The 23,419-nt window shown below is 49.1% G+C and overlaps 1 protein-coding gene across 1 annotated transcript in view; it reads right to left on the reverse strand.

Annotated features, from left to right (window-relative positions):
* ADAMTS7 (ADAM metallopeptidase with thrombospondin type 1 motif 7) overlaps window positions 1-23,419 on the reverse strand; it is a 625,092-nt gene that overhangs the window by 230,945 nt on the left and 370,728 nt on the right. Inside the window, exons 12-14 of the mRNA XM_078682968.1 lie at window positions 7,795-7,964; window positions 5,727-5,860; window positions 4,635-4,755 (exon numbers count right to left, since the gene is read on the reverse strand). Of these exons, the coding sequence (XP_078539094.1) occupies window positions 4,635-4,755; window positions 5,727-5,860; window positions 7,795-7,964 (425 nt within the window). The remainder of the gene's footprint in view (window positions 1-4,634; window positions 4,756-5,726; window positions 5,861-7,794; window positions 7,965-23,419) is intronic.

The raw sequence follows: 23,419 nt of genomic DNA on the forward strand, positions 1-23,419 counted from the left end.
CAAGTTGTAGACTGCAAGCTAGCAAGATCATTTCGCTCAAACAAGGAGCACACTGTCAAAGGCCATGTTCACCCATTGTCCAAAATGGGAAATATTAACCTCGAGCGGGGCGCTGAGTTGGCAGTCATGAGTGTTCATGACCAGGGCAGCGGAGACAGTCTCCGAAGAGAGTTTGGCCCATGAGCAGTGAGAGCTCTTGCGACCTCCAGAGGAGGACATCTGGATATGTCCACATAGAAATAAAAATGGGGCAAAAGCACGATCCCTTCCTGTTAACAGGGATGAGCGCCTGAAACAATAACCTCGGGTGTGCTTACATTCAAATCAGGGCAGTGTGCCACCGCATGGACAGGGCCTTAAACTCAGATTGAGGCCAGATATGCCCTCAGTCAAGGAAGTAGTTGAGGGATTTTCTGTGGAGTCTGGCCTGACATTAAATCCCCAAGTGTAAAGAGGGTAGAATGACTAAGGGCCATAGGTGCAATGAATTTAAAAAATGCTTTAGCACGCTGGAGCTGAAAGAGGAGGGGAAGGATAGCACAGTATCCTATTTATGACTCTTGTGTCAGGTACAGTGATCGAGAAGCATAGTAGTTCAGCATCAGGAAAGCCAGCAAGCGAGACTGGACACACCAGAAGCATCTCTCGAAACAGAATGGCCATACGGCCTCCAGTACGCTCAGGTTGGGAACAATGTAGAATCTTAAAACCCGAGGGCCAAGCTGTAGAGAAGACTTCCAGGTTTCTGTTATAAACATCAGATGTACACTAGAATCAACGAAAGGATTCCAAGTCTCCGTAATGTGCTTGGCAAGGGACCTAGCACTGACAAGTCGAAACGTAACGGAGGAAATGCGAAGTACGAGCCTGTAGGGGAGATATCTCTCAAATTTAAAGTGTGCGATTGTTCAAACTCAGGAACAAGCCAACAAGAGTTTGAGGGGATCATTATAATCCTAGTGTGATCCAGGATAGTAGAGGCACTCCTGGTGAGAGTAGGGTTTGAAGACAGAGAGTTTTCTCATCAATACGAGGCCATGTGGCTCATCAATACGAGGCCATGTGGCAGCTTCCTTTGTCCTTCTGTCGAGTCGCTGTGGGGCTATCGGCAGCATGAGATGGAGCTAGCAGACTGGGCATGAACCGGTTTCAGATGGACTTGCCCACAGGGCACCAGCGGCATTAAATAGCCGCTTTGACGCGATAGAATGGGTGTGTCTTAGTAGGGTTGCCTGGCAATGTAGAAAGAGTTGTACTAGGGGGGGGAAAGCGAGAGGGAGGACACTGAAAACAAATGGAGCCCAGCAACTCTCGGTACCGGCGTCTAGCTCCCTAGGTACCACACCTACGAGTAGACACATAAAACTTTCCAAACAAGTTGAAATAAATGTGAGAAATCAATTTTACTTAAAAAACATAAAATAAATAAAACACATCAGACGTAATGGTGGGAAGCATTCTGTAGTGAACCAGCATTAGATGACCTATTGGTGGCAGACTGTAGCTACTGAGACATGCAGAACATTGTTGAGTTGCAGGAGGGCCTTATGAGCATATGGAAAATCACACAAACTAGGATAAACAATTTGTACCAACAAGGAAGAAAGGGAAACAGAAGTAAAGGAGGGAAAATAAATAACATGAAAAACGTGTGAAAGAGGAGGTGGAAGAGAGCAAATGACTGCGAACAAGAGGAAGAAATGTACGGGAAAGAGAGCAGAACACAGAGGTGTGAAAGAGAGAAGAGCAAAGGGTACAGAAGATGTTTTAAATTGTTGATGATGTAAATGTAAATGTAAATGTATAGGCATTTATATAGCGCACTACTTACCCGTAGGGTCCCAAGGCGCTTCGACCGCTGCGAAACCCTTCCTGGCTTCCCTGAGAGATGGCCTTAATGGGTATCTTCAGGGTGAGACCAGGCATCCCCGGCGGTCTGGTGGGGCCGTTAGTGAAGATGAGGCAAGCTAATGCCCAGAGTTGCCGAGTGTGATCGCTGATCAGAGTGGGCACCGAGGCGAGAGAATTATCGAGTCCGCTGACCCTGGTCCAGAAACCTGCCGCGCCGGGAATCGAACCCTGGTCCCGGGCCGTCCTCTGCTCTCGGGTCTGCCGCCTCTAACCAGTGAGCCACACTACTTCATGATGGTGCAGTGCCCTGACAAAATTGAGTATATCTGACACCAAGTAGAGGCTCACATATATTTCCCAGCCCTGTACTTTGAGCTGCATAGTTCGACACTGATGTCTACATATGCACCACCGCCTCCTGGGAACAAGCCCAACATCCTCCTGGCTCCCACATCTTGGTAAAATGCCAAGCCCAAGAGCAGGAGATCACTACTGATTTGCTGTTTAATCATTAACACACAGACTATTTTGTTATTTACACTGACGTGATCTTTGATACTTTGCTCCTTCTAGACTGGGCCAGAGGCATACTGGGACTACACGCACTCTGGAAATGTTTACTACCAGAGCCTCAGATGACATCAGGCCAGATGGTTTGTTTTCAAATGATAGAAGACACTGCATGCACTTATTATAGTGTCTAAAACATGCCCTTCACAAGCTCGGACAATAATAGCATCAGACCTGTTCTGGGTGTTCCCAGGTTTGTAGGAGCCTGGGCTCCAGTGTTTCCACCAGTGTTTGCCTCTCAAGCCCCTCCATAGCCGTGCCTGCTCTGTGATCTCTGAAAGCGAGAGGTGTTAGCCCTGATCATCGCCGTGACTTGGAGATCTCAAGGGGAAGAGAGCAGGAAAGCTGCAAAGAAGGGACTTGCATTGTACATATATCAGTATGGCTGAGGTATTGAGCCAAGAATGTGGAATTTAACACAGCCTTCTGCAGGCTCCCAAGTGGGAACAGCACGTTTTAATTGTGCAGGACTTGACCACTTGGCAGGTTTCTGGACCTTCTGCCAAAGACCAGTTTGTTCCATGATCTCTTACATAAATCTTTATCGCAAACACGTAGGGAGTAGCAATCATCTATGGAAACTGCTTGTTGACATTGCTGGCCTCTTGACACCTCTCTGTATAGAGGGTGAGTAGTATCAAACCATTCTGGTCATAACGTTAAGCGAGGCATGCCAGCTGGCAGAGTGCTTTACTCAGACTGCTGAACTGCGCTGGTCTGCATTGCACCTATGACGTGATATTCATCCCTGGGGTTCCTGTCCATATACCAGAAGCTCAGTGAACACGTAATAGAGGTTTAGACTTGAAAGCTTGCCTGTAAAAACTGCCTGCACTGCTCAGTAAGCTCTTAGAGAACACACAGGCCCTCACTCACTGAGGCTCAGCTTTTTAGTAACATCCCAGATATCAGAAAATAGGTTTTCAAGGTTGCCTGTATTGTCTGTCAAAGTACCCGATGTGCTGAGAATAAGTTGTGTGTTGTCAGTACCTGTGAAATTGCACACCCATCGGATGCAGCATCTTTTACCAGAGCTGTTCAAATACATACATCATTGGGGACAGCCCAAGAACATACCACAGGAATTCTGAGGGGGAGAAAATGAAGGATCCACCCCCGGAATAACTTCACATTTATATTTGCACTGGATTTGGTCCCACAAAATCATCTACAACTGTAGAAATATTTACCCTTCTTTGGAGAGATCAAAGCACTGGGATGGTTCTGCACAATTGTGCTACATTTGTACTGCCATATTTTGTAGAATCATTAACAACGTCATCTGAGCCGTATATAGTCTGACTGCGATTAAGAGCATTTCTCCTGTCCACATTGGTCTTTCAGCTTCTTCCCAATTAAGGGCTCATCCTTTCAGCTTCCAGACTTGCAGCAGAATCCTTGTTTGCAATCATGCTCAAGTCCATTACGGTAAAACTTGTGAAAGGATTCCTAAAATACTTCTTTATGTTATGTTTTATAACTAGTTTCTTTTCTCACCTTTTTCTTATTGATTTCATTTGTTGTCAGACATATTTTTCCTTCAGCTGACATAACTTACTGAGATTTCTGCTGGGTTGATAACCATAACAAAGACAATTTCGTGAAGCTCAATGTTTTAGCCATTTTGTAATCCCTTGCATTTGTTTGCTACGTTCCATTTGTATCTAGCTGTAGGATTTTGTCCTGGAGAAGAAAAGGTAACTTATCTGGAAAAGTAGTCCTTCAGCGAGAGCATCCTCCACAAATTAATTTGATAGTGATCCACCCATGTTGAGAAGCATGGAATGGCTATAGTATTTGTTAAAATTATTTGGCAATAGGTATGGGAAGCCACCTCTTAGTAGAGATTAAAAAAAATTAGAGAGCAGAGTCTTTTTTTTTTTACATATTTAAAGACATTTCGACTTTAAAACATATTCAAAATATATGAATGTGTCAATCTTAAGGTATTTCCGAGCTTTTACTCACAATTGACGTAAGGAATTCCGACATGACATTTTGCTTTTAATTCTTGTGATTAGGTACCCAGCAGCATTTTCAACAACCGGAATTGTCTGCTATGTCTGGCATGCATAAAATCAACAACACAGCCACAACTGATGGCAAAAGCCAGGGTATGTCAAGACAGACAAGTGGGCAACAGAGTCACTGAAATGGCAGGGTAGCTTAGGAAGGAGAGGCACTTAATTGATGCAGACAGCAGTCACACTTACCAAGCCCCTCACTCTCCTCAAAGGTCTTCTTCACAGTCTGGCAGGTGGAGGCGTTGCCTTGACAGACCCCACAACGATCCTCCATGGCCCCAGAGTCAATCTCATAATCACAGCCCACATTCTACAAGACATAAACAAACCCAGCTCTGTCAAAATGGAGGAAACCTGTGGAGTGGAAGAGATTAGTGCCAGCGGGTAGCAAGGGGGTCATGACCCCTACCTAGCACAAGCAAGAACAATGCCCCCACCCAGCTATGTGGTTGGTTAGTACAAGATAGTCATAATGGGGGTTTCAGAGGGCCCCTTAGACACCTGGGACATGTGCCTCTGTACCTGGTGCACTAATGATACCTCCGCTCTGATTAGGGCCTACTTTGATTTTATACAGGTGCCACTGGGAGACTATTCTGGATGTCACTTGCACAGGGATGTATTAATCAGCTGCACATAAACGCTGGTTTTGGTGCTGCTAGACTGCTCAAAGGCCAGACCTCTCAGGAAGGGGGTTTCACATGAGCGACAGAGACCGAAGTGATTCTAGGCCAGGACCCTTTCACTTACCTAAAAGGTTCTAATCTGAAGAGTCTTTGGAGGATTCACCAATATAGTGTGTACAGCAGTTTCAAGATGGCTTCACCCCCATACAGGAGTTTCAAGATGGCTTCACCCCCATTTAGATGGTCAGATTATGTTATGTTATTTACATTTGTTGAGCGCACATGTCACCCACATGTTATGGTATTTACATTTGTTGAGCGCACATATCACCCACATGGGTCTCATGGCGCTGTAGCGGGTTCGATGGAGGGGAATCATTCACGGCATTATCATTTCACACTCTTTGATTGTCAAAAAATGGACATTTCATGGTGTGAACCTTCAATGCATTTCAATGAATAGCTTAAGTTGGACTGGAACTTTGATTTTAAATGACCCACATTACAAATTTGAAGAGGTGAATGCCATGGTTCATCTGGATTCAAGCATCAAGCATCACATATCACTTATACTGCTGGAATTCACAAATGCCATCTCTACACTTTGTTTAAATGCCCAGCAGTGTCCTCTTTATAATATTCATAACCAATTTACCTTGCAGATTCCATTGATGCACACATCACGGCTGGCGTTGCCTTCATAACACGGGGTTCCGTCTACCACAGCATCCAGTAACTTATCTGAGAAATACTCGCCTTCTGGTCTGCAGTGCAGCTCACATGGATTACCTAAGGAATAAAAAATACTGTAAAACGAAAGTCACTTTCTGAACACAAATACACAATCTCCGTGTGCCTCTATGTTTTCAATATTAGTGAAGTTAGAATCATGTAAAGAAGAACTACATTTCCCACAACACCATGCGGAAATAAACCAATAGAATTAAAAGTGTGTTCCACAAAAAGGGGGATGAGGTGATGTTATTTGTTGGACAGCTGCACCTGTCTTCAAGTACCAATATATTGATCTCTGCAGTGCAGAAGTCAATAAACACCTTCCAGCATCTAGGTTTAATACAAGATTCCTTGACGACCACCCCAACCACACTATGTCAGCTGACTAATAAATTGGCCTGCGCATCACCCTGCAATAGCAGAATGATATCTAAAGTGAGTAAAAGGAAAGCCCCAAATTAGGAAGTGTCACAACCTAGAAGACAAATGGAGCGACCACTGAGAGTTCAGCCAAGAAAGATGATATGGCACTTGGGCCAGTGTTCAAATAGGTTAATGAGCCCCCTCGGTCCAGCATTTACAAAGAGATTGCAATGCATGGTCAAGAAGGAACTGACCACTGAAAATGATGAAACAAGCGTGCATCACACCGATAAACAAAGCAGAAAAGGGTCCCAGTAGCTGCTCTATACCAGATGACAACGACCAAAACTGCCACAAGGAGCATCAAAGACATTGATCAAGTAAGATTAATTTCACACAAGAAATGGTTATAAGCGGAACTCTATGCGCTGATGCAAAACTGTTTACAAGCGGAAGTCTATGCATTGATGCAAAACTAACAAAAGGGAATGGAAGGCTAAGTCTTTAGCTACTGATAGAAGAATAGCCCTCCACCACTAAAAACAAACATTTAAAGAAAACGTAATGATGCTATGACCACGGTGGCCGCTCATGGCAGAATTGTGAATCACATCAGAGGTATGGATGTTGTTCTTGAATGGAAGCCCAGAAAATCGCCAAGAATAAAACAAATTACTTTCAACTCACTGAAAACCACATGAACCAGACTTATACATGTTTATTATTAATGTTAAAACGTTGATCTGTATGGCTAGTTATGCCCACCTTCAAAGAGTATCGCGTGAAGACATATTACGGTAGATATCAAGAAGATGGCATATGGCAAATTCTGAAAGATGGGCGGGGTGAGCTGTGTTCATAGTGGATTGACTTTACAATGAAAACCACACATAATGCCACTCACTTGACCTTCTAGAAAAACATTGTTCCAAAAACAGACATCTGTATAATGCATTTCAGTTGAAAAAGCTAATATCTTGCTGATCATCAGTTTAATATCTCTGAAGGACATGGATTTGGAAGCTGGCCTTGACCAGTATCCCAGAGTATGCTACTCCAGTCAATTCTGAACGGTCTAGTGTTTCCACATCCGAGGTTCCCAAGTACAGAAATGCTGGTTCCAGTTTTACAAGGTGCATTTCCGAATTCTCCTGGTAAGAGCAGGTGTAACATGCATGGCTTAAAACCTTTAGAATCCGGAATCTCTGTGTAGTACAGGACTTGTGCTAGGTTGGCATACTCATTACCAATTAAGTATTTGGATGAAAACCCAAAAAAGTCGATTTTAGATTGAAGCATAAGGTAAGGTGGTAGATTTGTTTGTTGATGAGAAATTCAGTTGAAATTAGGAAAGTCTTTTTTCTTATTGTGTTCTTGATTCTCTTTAATATTATTATAGTTTTTGTTATTATATGCTCCCGCCTTTAAATAAGTGCCTTAGAGGAGATCGAATCATTGCAATACTGGGGTGGTTGGGTTTATCGAACTAGGCCCTCATTACGAGTCAGGTGGTACAGTGTCCGCAGTTGCAATGCCACTGTGCCTAATCACAACTAACCTAGTGTTGCAGCACCGTGCGTTCCCTCTGACAGACCTCATTCAGAAGAAAGCATTGTCACACTTACCCAAGTTGTGCACTGGGATCCACCTGAACAGCTTTCCTTTGTACAGCACCGAGTCAAACCGTGAGCACTGCATGTGGCGGAAGCTGGGCTTATCCTTCCCACAAGGCTTGGTGTTACAGATGCGGTATCGCTTTCGTTCTCCTAGGCAGTATTTACCACCATATTTCGGACTTCATGTGAAAAAACATACAAGAAATAAAATTAACCTTTCAGCAGAACCAGATAAGAGAGATTACAAGACCAGAGCAGGTTTGAAATGGATAGAAACATCCAGGGCCGGACTGGGAACTGAAAGCAGCCCTGGCAAATTTTCCCAGACCAGCCCCCATCCGGCGCGTAGCGAGCGAACGCAACGTGCGAGCCTACAATGATAACATATAATTGACAAACACTGCTGCCATCTCCTTATTGGTCATGCAGAACTGGATATGGCAATGGCATGGATACCTTGCATTATCTGTATTGCCTTATTATGCCTTTATTTCGTACCAATTGAAATAAAAACATGCTTTAAAAAAAACTACTCCAGTCTACTGCGTCTAATTCCACCCACTTCAATCTACACCACCCCAATCTTATCTACCCTACTCCAATCTACCCCATTCCCATCTACCTCACTCATCCCAATCCACCACACGCCTCTATCCAACTCCACTGCAATACAATCTATCCCAATCTACCCCACTCCAATCTACCCCACACCTCCCCAATCTATCCCACTCCATCCCAATCTACCCTACAATATACCCCACTTCTACCCCCCTCCACTTTACTCCAGTTGACCCAACTCCACTCTAGTATACCCCACTCCAGTCTACCCCACTCCACTCCCATCTACCCTAATCAACCCCACAATTCCCAATCTACCCCACTCTTCCCAATCTACCCCACTCTTCCCAATCTACCCCACTCTTCCCAATCTACCCACTCTTCCCAATCTACCCCACTTCATCCCAATCTACCCCACTTCATCCCAATCCATCCCACTTCATCCCAACCCACCCCAATCCAATCTACCCCACTACAATCTACCACGCTGATCTACCCAACTACCTAATGCCTCCCCAATACAATCTACCCCACTCCCTTCTACCTCACTCTAGCCTCACTACACTACGCCAATCTTCCCCACTCCACTCTAACACAATCCACCCTATTCCACTACCCCAATATACCCCACTCCAATCTACCCTATGCTACACCACACCACTAACTTTTAGACATGCTGAACAGTAGCCACACTGGTATACAGCATGGCTGAAACACATTGCCCAAGCAAATAGCTCTCACATAGGCAAGACCTATTGGCTTTTCCAGTGCTTGTTTATTAGTGGCCTGTTGACAATGCATATGCAGAATTTAATGATAAAACGGAGGAACGGCTAGTTTTAAAGATAAAAGCCTAGCAGCATTAAGAACGTTTTGGAGTAAAAGGCTTTAACCTACCGTAAGTATTTTAACTTTCATGCTCCGTGTTACACTAGCATGCTAATTGGTGCCAGATTTTGCAAATATTAAAAACATGTAGGAATTGTTTTATTGCACACCAAGGTATAACGTGCATGTGCTCCTAATGGCGACCGATTAATATGTTAGCCACTAAGCTAGCTGACCATGCCTTTCAATGTATATTATATTTTTCTTATGTTTTTTCCCTGCCTTTTTAGGTCTCGTGACCTACAATGCGACACATCTCGTTTCTGCCCGTGTTCAATTAGACATGTAAATTCAATTCTTAGTCACCAGCACGCATGCGCATACATGCCTCGACTTCCGCATCGCAAAGCTGGCGTCCATTAAAGAATTGTGCATTATATATTCGTCTCCGAAGGCATTTTATGATTCAAAGCGTCAGTCCTAAATACACCAAAAACTCAAAACTTTCCTATTGCGAGACCTATTGCATTTCCAATGCTTGTTTGGCAGAGCTGTTCATCTCTACAGCCTCACATACCATGACCATGAAAACGGTGCTGTATTTCCTCATGCCGCCAAGAGACCCATATTAGGCCCAACTGATCATTTTCTGGCGCCGGTCCGGACCTTGCCATCCGAACTCTGCATTTAAGGCGCTCACGAATTCAGCAGATGTTTCTACTTTTGAAACCACTGGTGGCACTTGGGCTTGAATGAGCATTATCAGAGAGCATTAAACACCATAAAATAGAAAGGAAGTACAGGGTCAGTTGGCTTTGGTGGAGTAACCGCCACCAGAAACCCAACCAACTTCAAGCTCCTGATGAATCTGTGGGGCCCAAAGGTGCACCAGAGAGTTCCAAACCATCTGTAAAAGCTGCAGCATGGTCGCCTTGAAGTCTGAGATTTGCTGCAGAGCCTAGTGTGGCCGGTGAACTTGCAGCACAGTGGGTACAAAACTGGAATGGGATCAGTCGGACATAAAAGCTAGAGTTATTTTATGAGACTCTATTTTAGAGATACCTATTCCCTTTAAATTGGAACACATTGGCCAATGTTACTAAGACAGCCAGGTGTTAACTGAGTCTGGTATTTGTAGGTAAGTTGGGCTTCCTTTTTAACTGTTGAGCTTAACAAACGTCTGAAAGAATAGGGAAAACCTATGCCAATTAACTGCCAGCTGGACGTTGCCTTTTTTTATTTAGAAAAGAGGGTGACAGAGCTCAATTTGAAAGGGTTATAGTGGCCCTCGGCTGATTCTGGACCCTCACTTATGCATGCCAAGGTTTTGGCCACACCATGAACAACTCTCTTGGACCCTTAGGGCCTGTGGTTAGGGTCTATCGAGCCTGCAGTGAGGATACCACAGACATCATCAAAGGCCCTGCCATGGTCAGTAAGGAAACATGGAATAACACCTGCCAAAGACCCAACAAGGAATCTGTAGGTAGGGTTCCATTTGTCAACCCCCAAGTCAGTATACACACAAGTCCTGCATCTATAGTTATTTATTATGCACAAGTCTGGTGAAGAAAATATGCAGCATGATTATAGCAACACAGAGTATTCCAACTTCTATGTGGTGAACATCCCCCTTTATAGTAGCCAACCAGTAGTGATTTTTGGTGAAACATAAGCCCATTGCTTTGACTTTCTCAAACTGTAACCTCTTGCTCAGTATTTTCTTAACTTTATGGCTAACAATATCACAGAACACACAATTCCAAAAAGACAAAGGAGGTTATAGCCTCTCTGTGCTAGGTAATTTTAAACAAGTTTGTAAATTATAATCTGGTCCTACCGTCTGATCATGACAGAGAAGAGAACCCCTCTCAAACAGTCCTTTTATCTGCTGTCCCACTGCTACGAGCAACAAGTCCGCATGGATATGGGAAGGATTGCATCATAGGCCTTTCACCGCCGTGTGTTATTTGAAATCAGTGAGGAGGCCAGGTGTTTCTAAATTCCTTTTTGCAAGGGTGCTTCCGCAAGATTTCCCTCTTCCCCCCCGCAGCTACGGTACCTGATAAATACAGCAGTGAGCTCCTGTGATCATATTTACTTAGCTTGCAGCTAGTGAGCCTATAGCGGAGGCTGCTACACCAAAAAGCCGGGGCCTGGCGCCACCATTTATCCAGCATAGACAGGCACATGCTTTGCACCGGGGGCTGGGTGTGTTCAGAGATGTGTATGGGGGATTCCGTATTTAGCTCACATCTCTATTCACAAATGTTTTCTTGGTATGCAATTAAGATTCAGAAAAGAACATATAAGATACGGAATCAGAAAAAAGGGCCTGCCTCTTGCACCCGTTCGTACTCGTTGTAAAAGTTGTGCTCGCTACAGAACCGGGAGAATGGGCATTTGACATCTACACACTCTAATACAACCCCCACCCCCGTGCTCGGATCATTATTTCAAATGGCATCGACACCTGTCTTCCCAAAGTGAGTTCATGATCTTCACATATGTACGCAACATACGTTGTCATTGTAATAGACCCCCAAATGCAGCTAAGTGTATCTGTTGCAGCAAAGAGGCCAAACTCTGAATGGGCACGTAAACAGGGTTATTGCCTTAGACCGTAATAGGTGTGATGCACATTGGCTCACAGTGTGGCAGAAGGATGAAGAACTGATCATGCCCATGTAATGCCTGTATCTGTTTGGTTAGGAGAGGTCACACAACTGCCACTGATGGAAGCGGCCCTCTCCACCACGAACATGGGCCCGTATTTTCAAAATGTTTAACTGGTGGCACAAATTATAAATCACCTGAAATTGTGGGTAATTTGAAATTCACACAAACAAATGTGTCCGTACACGGAGGGAAGCTACTAAGGGCCATGTCGCATGTTATATGGGAGGGCAGGGTGTGCCATTATTCCCCAAGGGGCCATACTTCTTCGGGGCCCCATGCCCGTGCTACATTTGTTTATAGATTGTAAAGTAAGTCTACTTACTCAATTTATTAATAACAAGTCAACTAACGTGGCTAATACCAGTAGACAGAGCCAGATATTCCGAGTTTCTTGACCCGGGCTCCACAAAAATACCTAACATGCCTGGGTCATATCTGGGAGTCCACTTTACACCTAGAAATTTGAACCATCATTGCGGAGTATTAAATAACTGTTTTGCTGGAGTAGTTCTTCAGTTTCACAACGAGGGCTAGCACCCAGGCCTGTATTAGGAAGAACTGTGGTCTCGGCCAATACAAATCCTTGGCAAAACCCATCGTCCTCACAGCAATGCACTTGACTGCAGTACTACGGAAGTGCCTGCCAGCTGCAGGCCGCCAATATACCTTACGTTTTAATCCCGGCCAGGCCGCGGCCCGGCCCACAGACTAGTGCCAATGCCATGACGAAAATGCAATTTGGAAAAATGCACTCACCTGCGATCGGCGGGCCGGGGCAGTCTGCAGACAGTCGGCAGCAGCAGCAAGCATCAGGGAGGGACAGTGGGACACGCAGGCAGGGGCTACTACAAACAATTAAATTATGGGGTGCATGCGTGCAACTTGCCTAAATCTCTGGCTGGCTTAGTTCGTCTGGAATGCTCTGACTCACGGCTCACGCGCGCGAACCCCAATACGCATGTCATGTCACCACCAATGCCGCCCCTCCCCACCCTACGGTGGTTGAACTGAGACCGCGCAGACGCAGAGACATCTGCGCTGCGCGATTGATATTGATTACATTTGCACTAGAGAAAAAGAAAGTACAGATTTATTGATGGTGTGCTTTATTATTTCTGCCCCTCGCACTGAGCGCTGAGCAGCGAGGAGAGACGCAGGCAGACTACTGAGCTTCAACTTCTCTATTTATTGACTACCACGGCATGCACGCTGGACAAAACAAGCATTAGAAATGCAATCGGGCTCGGATTTATTTGAGTTTGAGCTAATGGCATTGTAAATGCCAATGTATTGTTGCTATGTGTTATGGAGTGTGTTCATGTGGTGTGTACTGCTAGGGATCTCCTTGTGAATGTGCCAATATTGCACCACTTGCCTGTGATGTCCTTCTTATGTGTGAGAAGCTTGCACCTCTGCTGCCTGTGGTCTCCTTGTGAGTGTAAGAAGCTTGCACTGCTGCTGCCTGTGATGTCGTTCTTGTGAGTGGGTGAAGATTGCACCTCAGCTGGCTGTGGTCTCCTTGTGAGTGTATGCACTGTCATTGCTAGCCTGTAGATATGCACTATCATCGCTAGCCTGTAGATATGCATTGGCTTCACTAGCCTGTAGGTATGCACCGTCATCGCTAGCCTGTAGATATGCACTGTCATCGCTAGCCTGTAGATATGCGCTGTCATTGCTATCCTGTAGATATGCGCTGTCGTAGCTAGCCTGTAGATATGCATTATCATCGCTAGCTTGTAGGTATGCACTGTCATCGCTAGCCTGTAGATATGCTTTGTCATCGCTAGCCTGTAGATATGCACTGTCATCACTAGCCTGTAGATATGCATTGGCTTCACTAGCCTGTAGATATGCACCGTCATCGCTAGCCTGTAGATATGCACCGTCATCGCTAGCCTGTAGATATGCACTGTCATCGCTAACCTGTAGATATGCATTGGCTTCACTAGGCTGTAGTTATGCTCTGTCATCGCTAGCCTGTAGATATGCTCTGTCATCGCTAGCCTGTAGATATGCACTGTCATCGCTAGCCTGTAGATATGCACTGTCGTCGCTAGCCTGTAGATATGCGCTGTCGTTGCTATCCTGTAGATATGCGCTGTCGTTGCTAGCCTGTAGATATGCATTGGCTTCACTAGCCTGTAGATATGGACTGTCATCTGCACTCTGCACCGGCACTATGCACCGCCACTCTGCACCGCCACTCTGCACCGCCACTCTGCACCGCCACTCTGCACCGCCACTCTGCACCACCACTCTGCACCGCCACTCTGCACCGCCACTCTGCACCACCGCACTGCCACTCTGCACCACCGCACTGCCACTCTGCACCGCCACTCTGCACCACCGCACTGCCACTCTGCACCGCCACTCTGCACCACCACACTGCCACTCTGCACCGCTGCACCGCCACTCTGCACTGCACCACCACTCTGCACCGCCACTCTGCACCGCCACTCTGCACCGCCACTCTGCACCGCCACTCTGCACCGCCACTCTGCACCGCCACTCTGCACCGCCACTCTGCACCGCCACTCTGCACCGCCACACCACCACTCTGCACCGCCACACCGCCACTATGCACTGCCACACCGCCACTCTGCACCGCCACTCTGCACCGCCACTCTGCACCGCCACTCTGCACCACTGCACTGCCACTCTGCACTGCCACTCTGCACTGCCACTCTGCACTGCCACTCTGCACCGCCACTCTGCACTCTGCACCGCCACTCTGCACCGCCACTCTGCACTCTGCACTGCCACTCTGCACCGCCACTCTGCACCGCCACTCTGCACCGCCACTCTGCACCGCCACTCTGCACCACCGCACTGCCACTCTGCACCGCCACTCTGCACCACCGCACTGCCACTCTGCACCGCCACTCTGCACCTCTGCACCGCCACTCTGCACCTCTGCACCGCCACTCTGCACCGCCACTCTGCACCGCCACTCTGCACCGCCACTCTGCACCGCCACTCTGCACCGCCACCCTGCACCGCCACTCTGCACCGCCACTCTGCACCGCCACCCTGCACCGCCACTCTGCACTGCACCGCCACTCTGCACCGCCACTCTGCACCGCCACTCTGCACCGCCACTCTGCACCGCCACTCTGCACCACCACTCTGCACTCTGTACTGCCACTCTGCACCACCGCACCGCCACTCTGCACTGCCACTCTGCACCACCGCACCGCCACTCTGCAGCGCCACTCTGCAGCGCCACTCTGCAGCGCCACTCTGCACCGCCACTCTGCACCGCCACTCTGCACCGCCACTCTGCACCACCACTCTGCACCGCCACTCTGCACCACCACCACTCTGCACCACCACTCTGCACTGCCACTCTGCACCGCCACTCTGCACCGCCACTCTGCACCGCCACTCTGCACCACCGCACTGCCACTCTGCACCGCCACTCTGCACCGCCACTCTGCACCGCCACTCTGCACCGCCACTCTGCACCACTGCACCGCCACTCTGCACCACTGCACCGCCACTCTGCACCGCCACTCTGCACCGCCACTCTGCACCGCCACTCTGCACCGCCACTCTGCACTCTGCACTGCCACTCTGCACCGCCACTCTGCACCGCCACTCTGCACCGCCACTCTGCACCGCCACTCTGCACCGCCACACCGCCACTCTGCACCGCCACTCTGCACTCTGCACCGCCACTCTGCACCGCCACTCTGCACTCTGCACCGCCACTCTGCACCGCCACTCTGCACCGCCACTCTGCACCGCCACTCTGCACCACTGCACCGCCACTCTGCACTGCCACTCTGCACTGCCACTCTGCACCGCCACTCTGCACCACCACTCTGCACCGCCACTCTGCACTCTGCACCGCCACGCTGCACCGCCACTCTGCACCGCCACTCTGCACCACCACTCTGCACCACCACACTGCCACTCTGCACCGCCACTCTGCACCACCGCACTGCCACTCTGCACCGCCACTCTGCACCTCTGCACCGCCACTCTGCACCTCTGCACCGCCACTCTGCACCTCTGCACCGCCACTCTGCACCGCCACTCTGCACCGCCACTCTGCACCGCCACTCTGCACTGCCACTCTGCACCGCCACTCTGCACCACCACTCTGCACCGCCACCCTGCACCGCCACCCTGCACCGCCACCCTGCACCGCCACTCTGCACCGCCACTCTGCACCGCCACTCTGCACCACCGCACCGCCACTCTGCACCGCCACTCTGCACCGCCACCCTGCACTGCCACTCTGCACCACCGCACCGCCACTCTGCACCGCCACTCTGCACCGCCACTCTGCACCGCCACTCTGCACCACCACTCTGCACCACCACTCTGCACCACCACTCTGCACCGCCACTCTGCACCGCCACTCTGCACCGCCACTCTGCACCACCACTCTGCACCACCACTCTGCACCGCCACTCTGCACCGCCACTCTGCACCGCCACTCTGCACCGCCACTCTGCACTCTGCACCGCCACTCTGCACCGCCACTCTGCACTCTGCACCGCCACTATGCACCGCCACTCTGCACTCTGCACCGCCACTCTGCACCGCCACTCTGCACCGCCACTCTGCACCAGCACTCTGCACTGCACCGCCACTCTGCACCGCCACTCTGCACCGCCACTCTGCACTCTGCACTGCCACTCTGCACCCCCACTCTGCACCCCCACTCTGCACCGCCACTCTGCACCGCCACTCTGCACCGCCACTCTGCACCGCCACTCTGCACCGCCACTCTGCACTCTGCACTGCCACTCTGCACCACTGCACCGCCACTCTGCACTGCACCGCCACTCTGCACTGCACCGCCACTCTGCACCGCCACTCTGCACCGCCACTCTGCACCGCCACTCTGCACTCTGCACTGCCACTCTGCACCACCTCACTGCCACTCTGCACCACCGCACTGTCACTCTGCACCGCCACTCTGCACCACCACTCTGCACCACCACTCTGCACCACCACTCTGCACTCTGCACCGCCACTATGCACTAGATGGTATCGGATATTGCTTGTTTCACCTTTGGTCAGAAATCTATAATTTTTTTCCCTTCTGGCTCTTTTTTGTTGTTGTTTTTGTTTTGTTTTCAAACCAGTACTGTGGGAGTTTGAAATACGCAAACTTTTCCCCATTGCCAGCTTACATGTGACAGTTTCCTGCAAGGTCCTACTATTCTCGTCTCACACATCGAATCCTTTTGTACCTGGTTTCCACTGTTGCATTCAAAACAAAATATTAGAGCGATTATCTTTGCTGTAAAATTGGTTTCTGTAATACTGCATATGATCATAAAGTTGTCCATGGAATCTCCAATTGACAGATGACCAAGTAGTTGAGGCACTTGGTGCCATCAAGTGTGATTTAAAGCGCGGGGCATGCCTTATGATCTATGTGCTCTCTTGAAGGCGTTTATATTGCTATTCAGGCTTGCAATGTAACTTAGAAAATCGATTTTAAAATGTGACTTTGAGAAAATGTAACACTGGTCTACGGCACCCGATTGATTAGTCTTTGCAGCATCTTAGGGTCTTCTATGCACTGCATGTATGTCATACTGAAAACATCACTCCATGCGAATAAATCTGACCTGAATTGTATGTTTACATCCGTTCTCTTATATGTGCTGGATTGCTTAGTGTGTTCTGCTGTTGAAGGAACACTTGTGCTTTTTTATGCTAATGTAGTGAGGGCGCGCGCAGTCCAGTGTCTGTCAGGAGCGGCTCTGGGAAACGAACATACACGGGAACTTAAATGTTAAAAGCGGCACCATCTGGATTGCATTACACGGCCACTCTGACAGCTCCTAATTAAGATTAATCACTCAGCCGTGCTCGTTCGCGCACACAATATGCCACATCGGCCACGCGTAAATTACTTATAGCCTATCAGGTCAACGCTACAAAAAAAACAGAACAGCGAAGACGAATCACTAGGCAGATGCCATAAAAATCTAAGGAATGTGCCTGGCAAGAGCCCTTTCTGAATTCCTTCTTCTTTTGATAGCATAAGATCTCGGGAAGCTCCGCCTCCCCACTTCGTGGAGGCGGAGGCCCGAGCCCGACAGCTCCTAATTAAGATTTATCACTCAGCCGTGCTCGTTCGCGCACACAATATGCCACATCGGCCACGCGTAAATTACTTATAGCCTATCAGGTCAACGCTACAAAAAAAACAGAACAGCGAAGACGAATCACTAGGCAGATGCCATAAAAATCTAAGGAATGTGCCTGGCAAGAGCCCTTTCTGAATTCCTTCTTCTTTTGATAGCATAAGATCTCGGGAAGCTCCGCCTCCCCACTTCGTGGAGGCGGAGGCCCGAGCCCTAAAAACGGCCCAACGACAAAACCGGCCCCCTGCCAAAAAACCGGCCCCCACCCCTGGCAGCCGACCGGGGGATTGCCCGGTGCCCGGCATTGCCAGTCCGGGCCTGGAAACATCAGACAGCGAGAGATGGAAAGTACCCAAGAAAGCAGAAGAGGTCAAGGGAAGGGGTGGGGAAGGGAGAGTGACAGAGATCAGCATACATTGAGATGGAGAGTAACTGAGATCAGCATGCACGGAGAGGGAGAGTAACTGCGATCAGCATGCACGGAGAGGGAGAGTAACTGCGATAAGCATGCACGGAGAGGGAGAGTAACTGAGATCAGCATGCACGGAGAGGGAGAGTAACTGAGATCAGCATACACGGAGAGGGAGAGGAACTGAGATCAGCATGCACGGAGAGGGAGAGTAACTGAGATCAGCATGCACGGAGAGGGAGAGTAACTGAGATCAGCATGCATGGAGAGGGAGAGTAACTGAGATCCGCATGCACGGAGAGGGAGAGAAACTGAGATCAGCATGCACGGAGAAGGAGAGTAACTGAGATCAGCATGCATGGAGAGGGAGAGTAACTGAGATCAGCATGCACGGAGAGGGAGAGTAACTGAGATCAGCATGCATGGAGAGGGAGAGTAACTGCGATCAGCATGCATGGAGAGGGAGAGTAACTGAGATCAGCATGCACGGAGAGGGAGAGTAACTGCGATCAGCATGCACGGAGAGGGAGAGTAACTGAGATCAGCATGCATGGAGAGGGAGAGGAACTGACATCAGCATGCACGGAGAGGGAGAGTAACTGAGATCAGCATGCACGGAGAGAGAGGGAGAGGAACTGATATCAGCATGCACGGAGAGGGAGAGTAACTGAGATCAGCATGCACGGAGAGGGAGAGGAACTGAGATCAGCATGCACGGAGAGGGAGAGTAACTGAGATCAGCATGCACGGAGAGGGAGAGTAACTGAGATCAGCATGCATGGAGAGGGAGAGTAACTGAGATCAGCATGCACGGAGAGGGAGAGTAACTGAGATCAGCATGCACGGAGAGGGAGAGTAACTGCGATCAGCATGCACGGAGAGGGAGAGTAACTGAGATCAGCATGCATGGAGAGGGAGAGGAACTGAGATCAGCATGCACGGAGAGGGAGAGTAACTGAGATCAGCATGCACGGAGAGGTAGAGTAACTGCGATCAGCATGCACGGAGAGGGAGAGTATCTGAGATCAGCATGCACGGAGAGGGAGAGTAACTGAGATCAGCATGCACGGAGAGGGAGAGTAACTGAGATCAGCATGCACGGAGAGTGAGAGTGACAGAGATCAGCATACATGGAGATGGAGAGTAACTGAGATCAGCATGGACGGAGAGGGAGAGTAACTGAGATCAGCATGCACGGAGAGGGAGAGTAACTGAGATCAGCATGCACGGAGAGGGAGAGGAACTGAGATCAGCATGCATGGAGAGGGAGAGTAACTGAGATCAGCATGCACGGAGAGGTAGAGTAACTGAGATCAGCATGCACGGAGAGGGAGAGTAACTGAGATCAGCATGCACGGAAAGGGAGAGTAACTGAGATCAGCATGCACGGAGAGGGAGATGAACTGAGATCAGCATGCACGGAGAGGGAGAGTAACTGAGATCAGCATGCACGGAGTGGGAGAGTAACTGAGATCAGCATGCACGGAAAGGGAGAGTAACTGAGATCAGCATGCATGGAGAGGGAGATGAACTGAGATCAGCATGCACGGAGAGGGAGAGTAACTGAGATCAGCATGCACGGAGAGGGAGAGTAACTGAGATCAGCATGCACGGAGAGGGAGAGTAACTGAGATCAGCATGCACGGAGAGGGAGAGTAACTGAGATCAGCATGCATGGAGAGGGAGAGTAACTGAGATCAGCATGCACGGAGAGGTAGAGTAACTGAGATCAGCATGCACGGAGAGGGAGAGTAACTGAGATCAGCATGCACGGAGAGGGAGAGTAACTGAGATCAGCATGCATGGAGAGGGAGAGTAACTGAGATCAGCATGCACGGAGAGGGAGAGTAACTGAGATCAGCATGCACGGAAAGGGAGAGTAACTGAGATCAGCATGCACGGAGAGGGAGAGTAACTGAGATCAGCATGCACGGAGAGGGAGAGTAACTGAGATCAGCATGCATGGAGAGGGAGATGAACTGAGATCAGCATGCACGGAGAGGGAGAGTAACGGAGATCAGCATGCACGGAGAGGTAGAGTAACTGCGATCAGCATGCACGGAGAGGGAGAGTAACTGAGATCAGCATGCACGGAGAGGTAGAGTAACTGAGATCAGCATGCATGGAGAGGTAGAGGAACTGAAGACGCAACAGGCATGGATAGGAAGAGCAACTGAGAAGAGCAGTAGGCACGTGCAGAGATAAATTAAATGACAGCCGGAATTAGGGATGGGAGAATATCTAAAAGAATAAGTGGGGCAAAAGGAACCAAGTAAATGAATTTTAGTCTCTGGGACAACTTTGAACAGAAAAACATTGGGGGAGAGCTCAAGAGATCAGTCAGCCTGCTCCAAAAGGTATCATGGCATAAAGTCACCTTTAACATAAGACCTTGCTCAACATTTACCAGAATGAACTCAAGAGCTCACTTAACCTTCAGCAAAGGAAACACAAGACCTCAATCCACTTTTACCAGGAAGTGCTCCAGGATTCCTTCTGAACGGGGTTCAATCACAAGCACAGCACCGACAGTCAATGGTGGCTAATGCCCCATTACGCCAGGCTCTGTGAAGGCTGATAACTGGGGAGGGGAGATGTACCTCAGTATGCGTGACACATTGTACCATTCTGCCTGAGTCCTCTGCCTCATAGTTAACCCTAGTGTCTGTGAAGACTGCCAAGGACATCCTAACCCATCTCCATTGACTAACACTGCCATAGAGCCTCGTGGTATTTGCTTTGTAGCATTCGACCATGCAAGCATCATATCTCTGTTTGGACAGTGGTAGAAGGCATCTACTGTGAGGGGCAAACAAAATAAAAAAAGTACTGGATCGTGATGAGGACGTCCTCACGCCGACCTCTTCTGCTGGGACTGAAGTGCAGGCCCCAGCAAACTCTCTCTACCAATCCTGGCCTGCTCACATGCTGCTGACCAGCATGTGAGCAGTGCCCTGTTTGGTGGGAGCGGCCTCTGTCTGCGCTCCCGAGGGTGCTGGATGCTTGCACTTGCTCTCAACCTACCTGTCTCTAGACAGCTGGGTTGAGAGGTTTAAAGTGCGCATGTCTGGCCGGCCGGCGCAAGATGACCGGTCAAAGGGACATGCACACTTTAAACAGTGAAAAGGCAGCCCTCTGCCCACCACGCCTCCCTGCTGCCACTTAGCAGGCCCGTGCTGGCGCTCGGTTCAGTACGAGGCGATGAAAAATAAAATGGTTATCATTTTATTTTTCATATTTGGGGGGCACTTAAGTGGGGCGACGCTCCTCCGCTCTAATGTTTGAATTCCTAGCTAAGCTCAGGAGGAGCCAGAAACTCTTGTTTTTGTGTTGTTCATAAATCTAACTTCCTACTTTAGAACATACAAATGAAATATCTCTTTTTTTCAAAGATTATCTCTGGTGAGACATTGAGTTTATTGAGTGTATTTACTTGTGACTGACTCGCCAACACATCCTGGAGTAACCCATGACTGCTCGACTAGGAGGGCCATGGTACCCGAGGCCTTGGACACCACTGACATGTGGCAGCAATCTCCAGGGATGCGGCCGAGTAGCCACTAACTGTGGCAGGATCGAGACCCCGCCTCATAAGGTGCATGAAAAGACCCAAAAAACCCACTCACCTTTTAATAACACGACCTCCCGGTGACAAATCTATCATTCCCGTGTACTTGCCTTCCTTGTCAAACATTCGGAGTCTGCATTTTTGACTCTTGTGAGAGGGTCTCTCTTAAGAGAAGGAGACACTCTTGTTTATGCTTTACCAAAGGACTTGATGCTGACACCTAAATAGAGTGGTGTTAGCTTATCAACACGGGACTACAGTGTTTTATATTATTACACTGTAACAGGGTTGGGACGGGTGGCCGGGTCGACTGGTGGACACCTGATGATGCCTCCCCTTCTACCCTACAGTCGGAGTCACCGAGGGATGAATGGAAACCACGCCAAGGAAAATACGAGGAAACATCTGCAGGTTCCTTTAACTGGGCGGACATAGACGGAGACGAGGCCACGCCTACCACTGACGTGGACGCATCGGGATGGTTGAAAACAGGGGAAGCCCTGTATGCGGCGTGTGACGTCACCGACGGCTCGAGAGGCGAAGGCGAGGAGAATCCTACGTTGGAGAACGAAGAGGACGATAGGACCGGTTTACCGGATTGCGGAGGAGAGCCAGGAGGCCAACGACCCTGTGTTCCGCCGTGCCACACTCCCGAGGGAGGAGTGTGGCTTGCTCAGGTACGGCGGCGTTGGGCGGCTTGGGTGGGGAGAAAGAGTGCTCCCAGTACTTAGTATAAGTTCCCCATTCGTGCCTCTCCTTGGTGTGTTTTCCCGATACCTGTACCCGCAACCCCCCCTTCTACCCTTCCTCCTTCCTTCCTCACCTCGCTCCTGTTCCCTGAAGCACTATTCACAAGTGTGCCTGTTCGACTGCACGTTCACACCGGTGTCCCATCACTAGCACGGGGTTCCCCTGGGGAGACTCTGTATCAGATTGGCAACTAACGGCCTCCCTCTTGTCCGTTTTCTTCCCCATCTTGGCTCCACCATCACTACACCGGGGAAGGCGGTCCCGAGAGAACACCACGTGTCCGGAACTCTGGAGAAAGAAGGCCTCAACACGGATAACTGGGAGTTCGCTAAAGAAAGACTGACTTACAGGACAAGACGCACAATCAAAATAAAGCCCAGTCTAATCCGATACTCTGGTCAGTCTCTTCCTGTTGCGGCGCCTGTTCCACCTCTAGCAAGTGTCCCCAGCCCCTCGCCCCCGGTTACAGTGGTGTCAGAAGTGGGATCACTCCCCTCCGTACCAGACACAGCCATGGAACAGGTGGTGCAGCAGTTGATAGAGGGACAGCAAAAACTGGAATGGGCCATAGGCCAACAGATGTCAACTGCAGACGCAGACCGCGACCTGTTTAAAAACACGATTGCAGCGCAAATCGAGGGCTTGCAAAAAGTAGTACAAAGCGCCAACGTCCCTGTACCAACGGAGAGACGGGCATATGGGCCACATCCCTCGGGGATGCAACTT

Source organism: Lissotriton helveticus, chromosome 3_1 (genome assembly GCF_964261635.1).
Source record: "Lissotriton helveticus chromosome 3_1, aLisHel1.1, whole genome shotgun sequence".
Classification (NCBI taxonomy): Eukaryota; Metazoa; Chordata; class Amphibia; order Caudata; family Salamandridae; genus Lissotriton; species Lissotriton helveticus.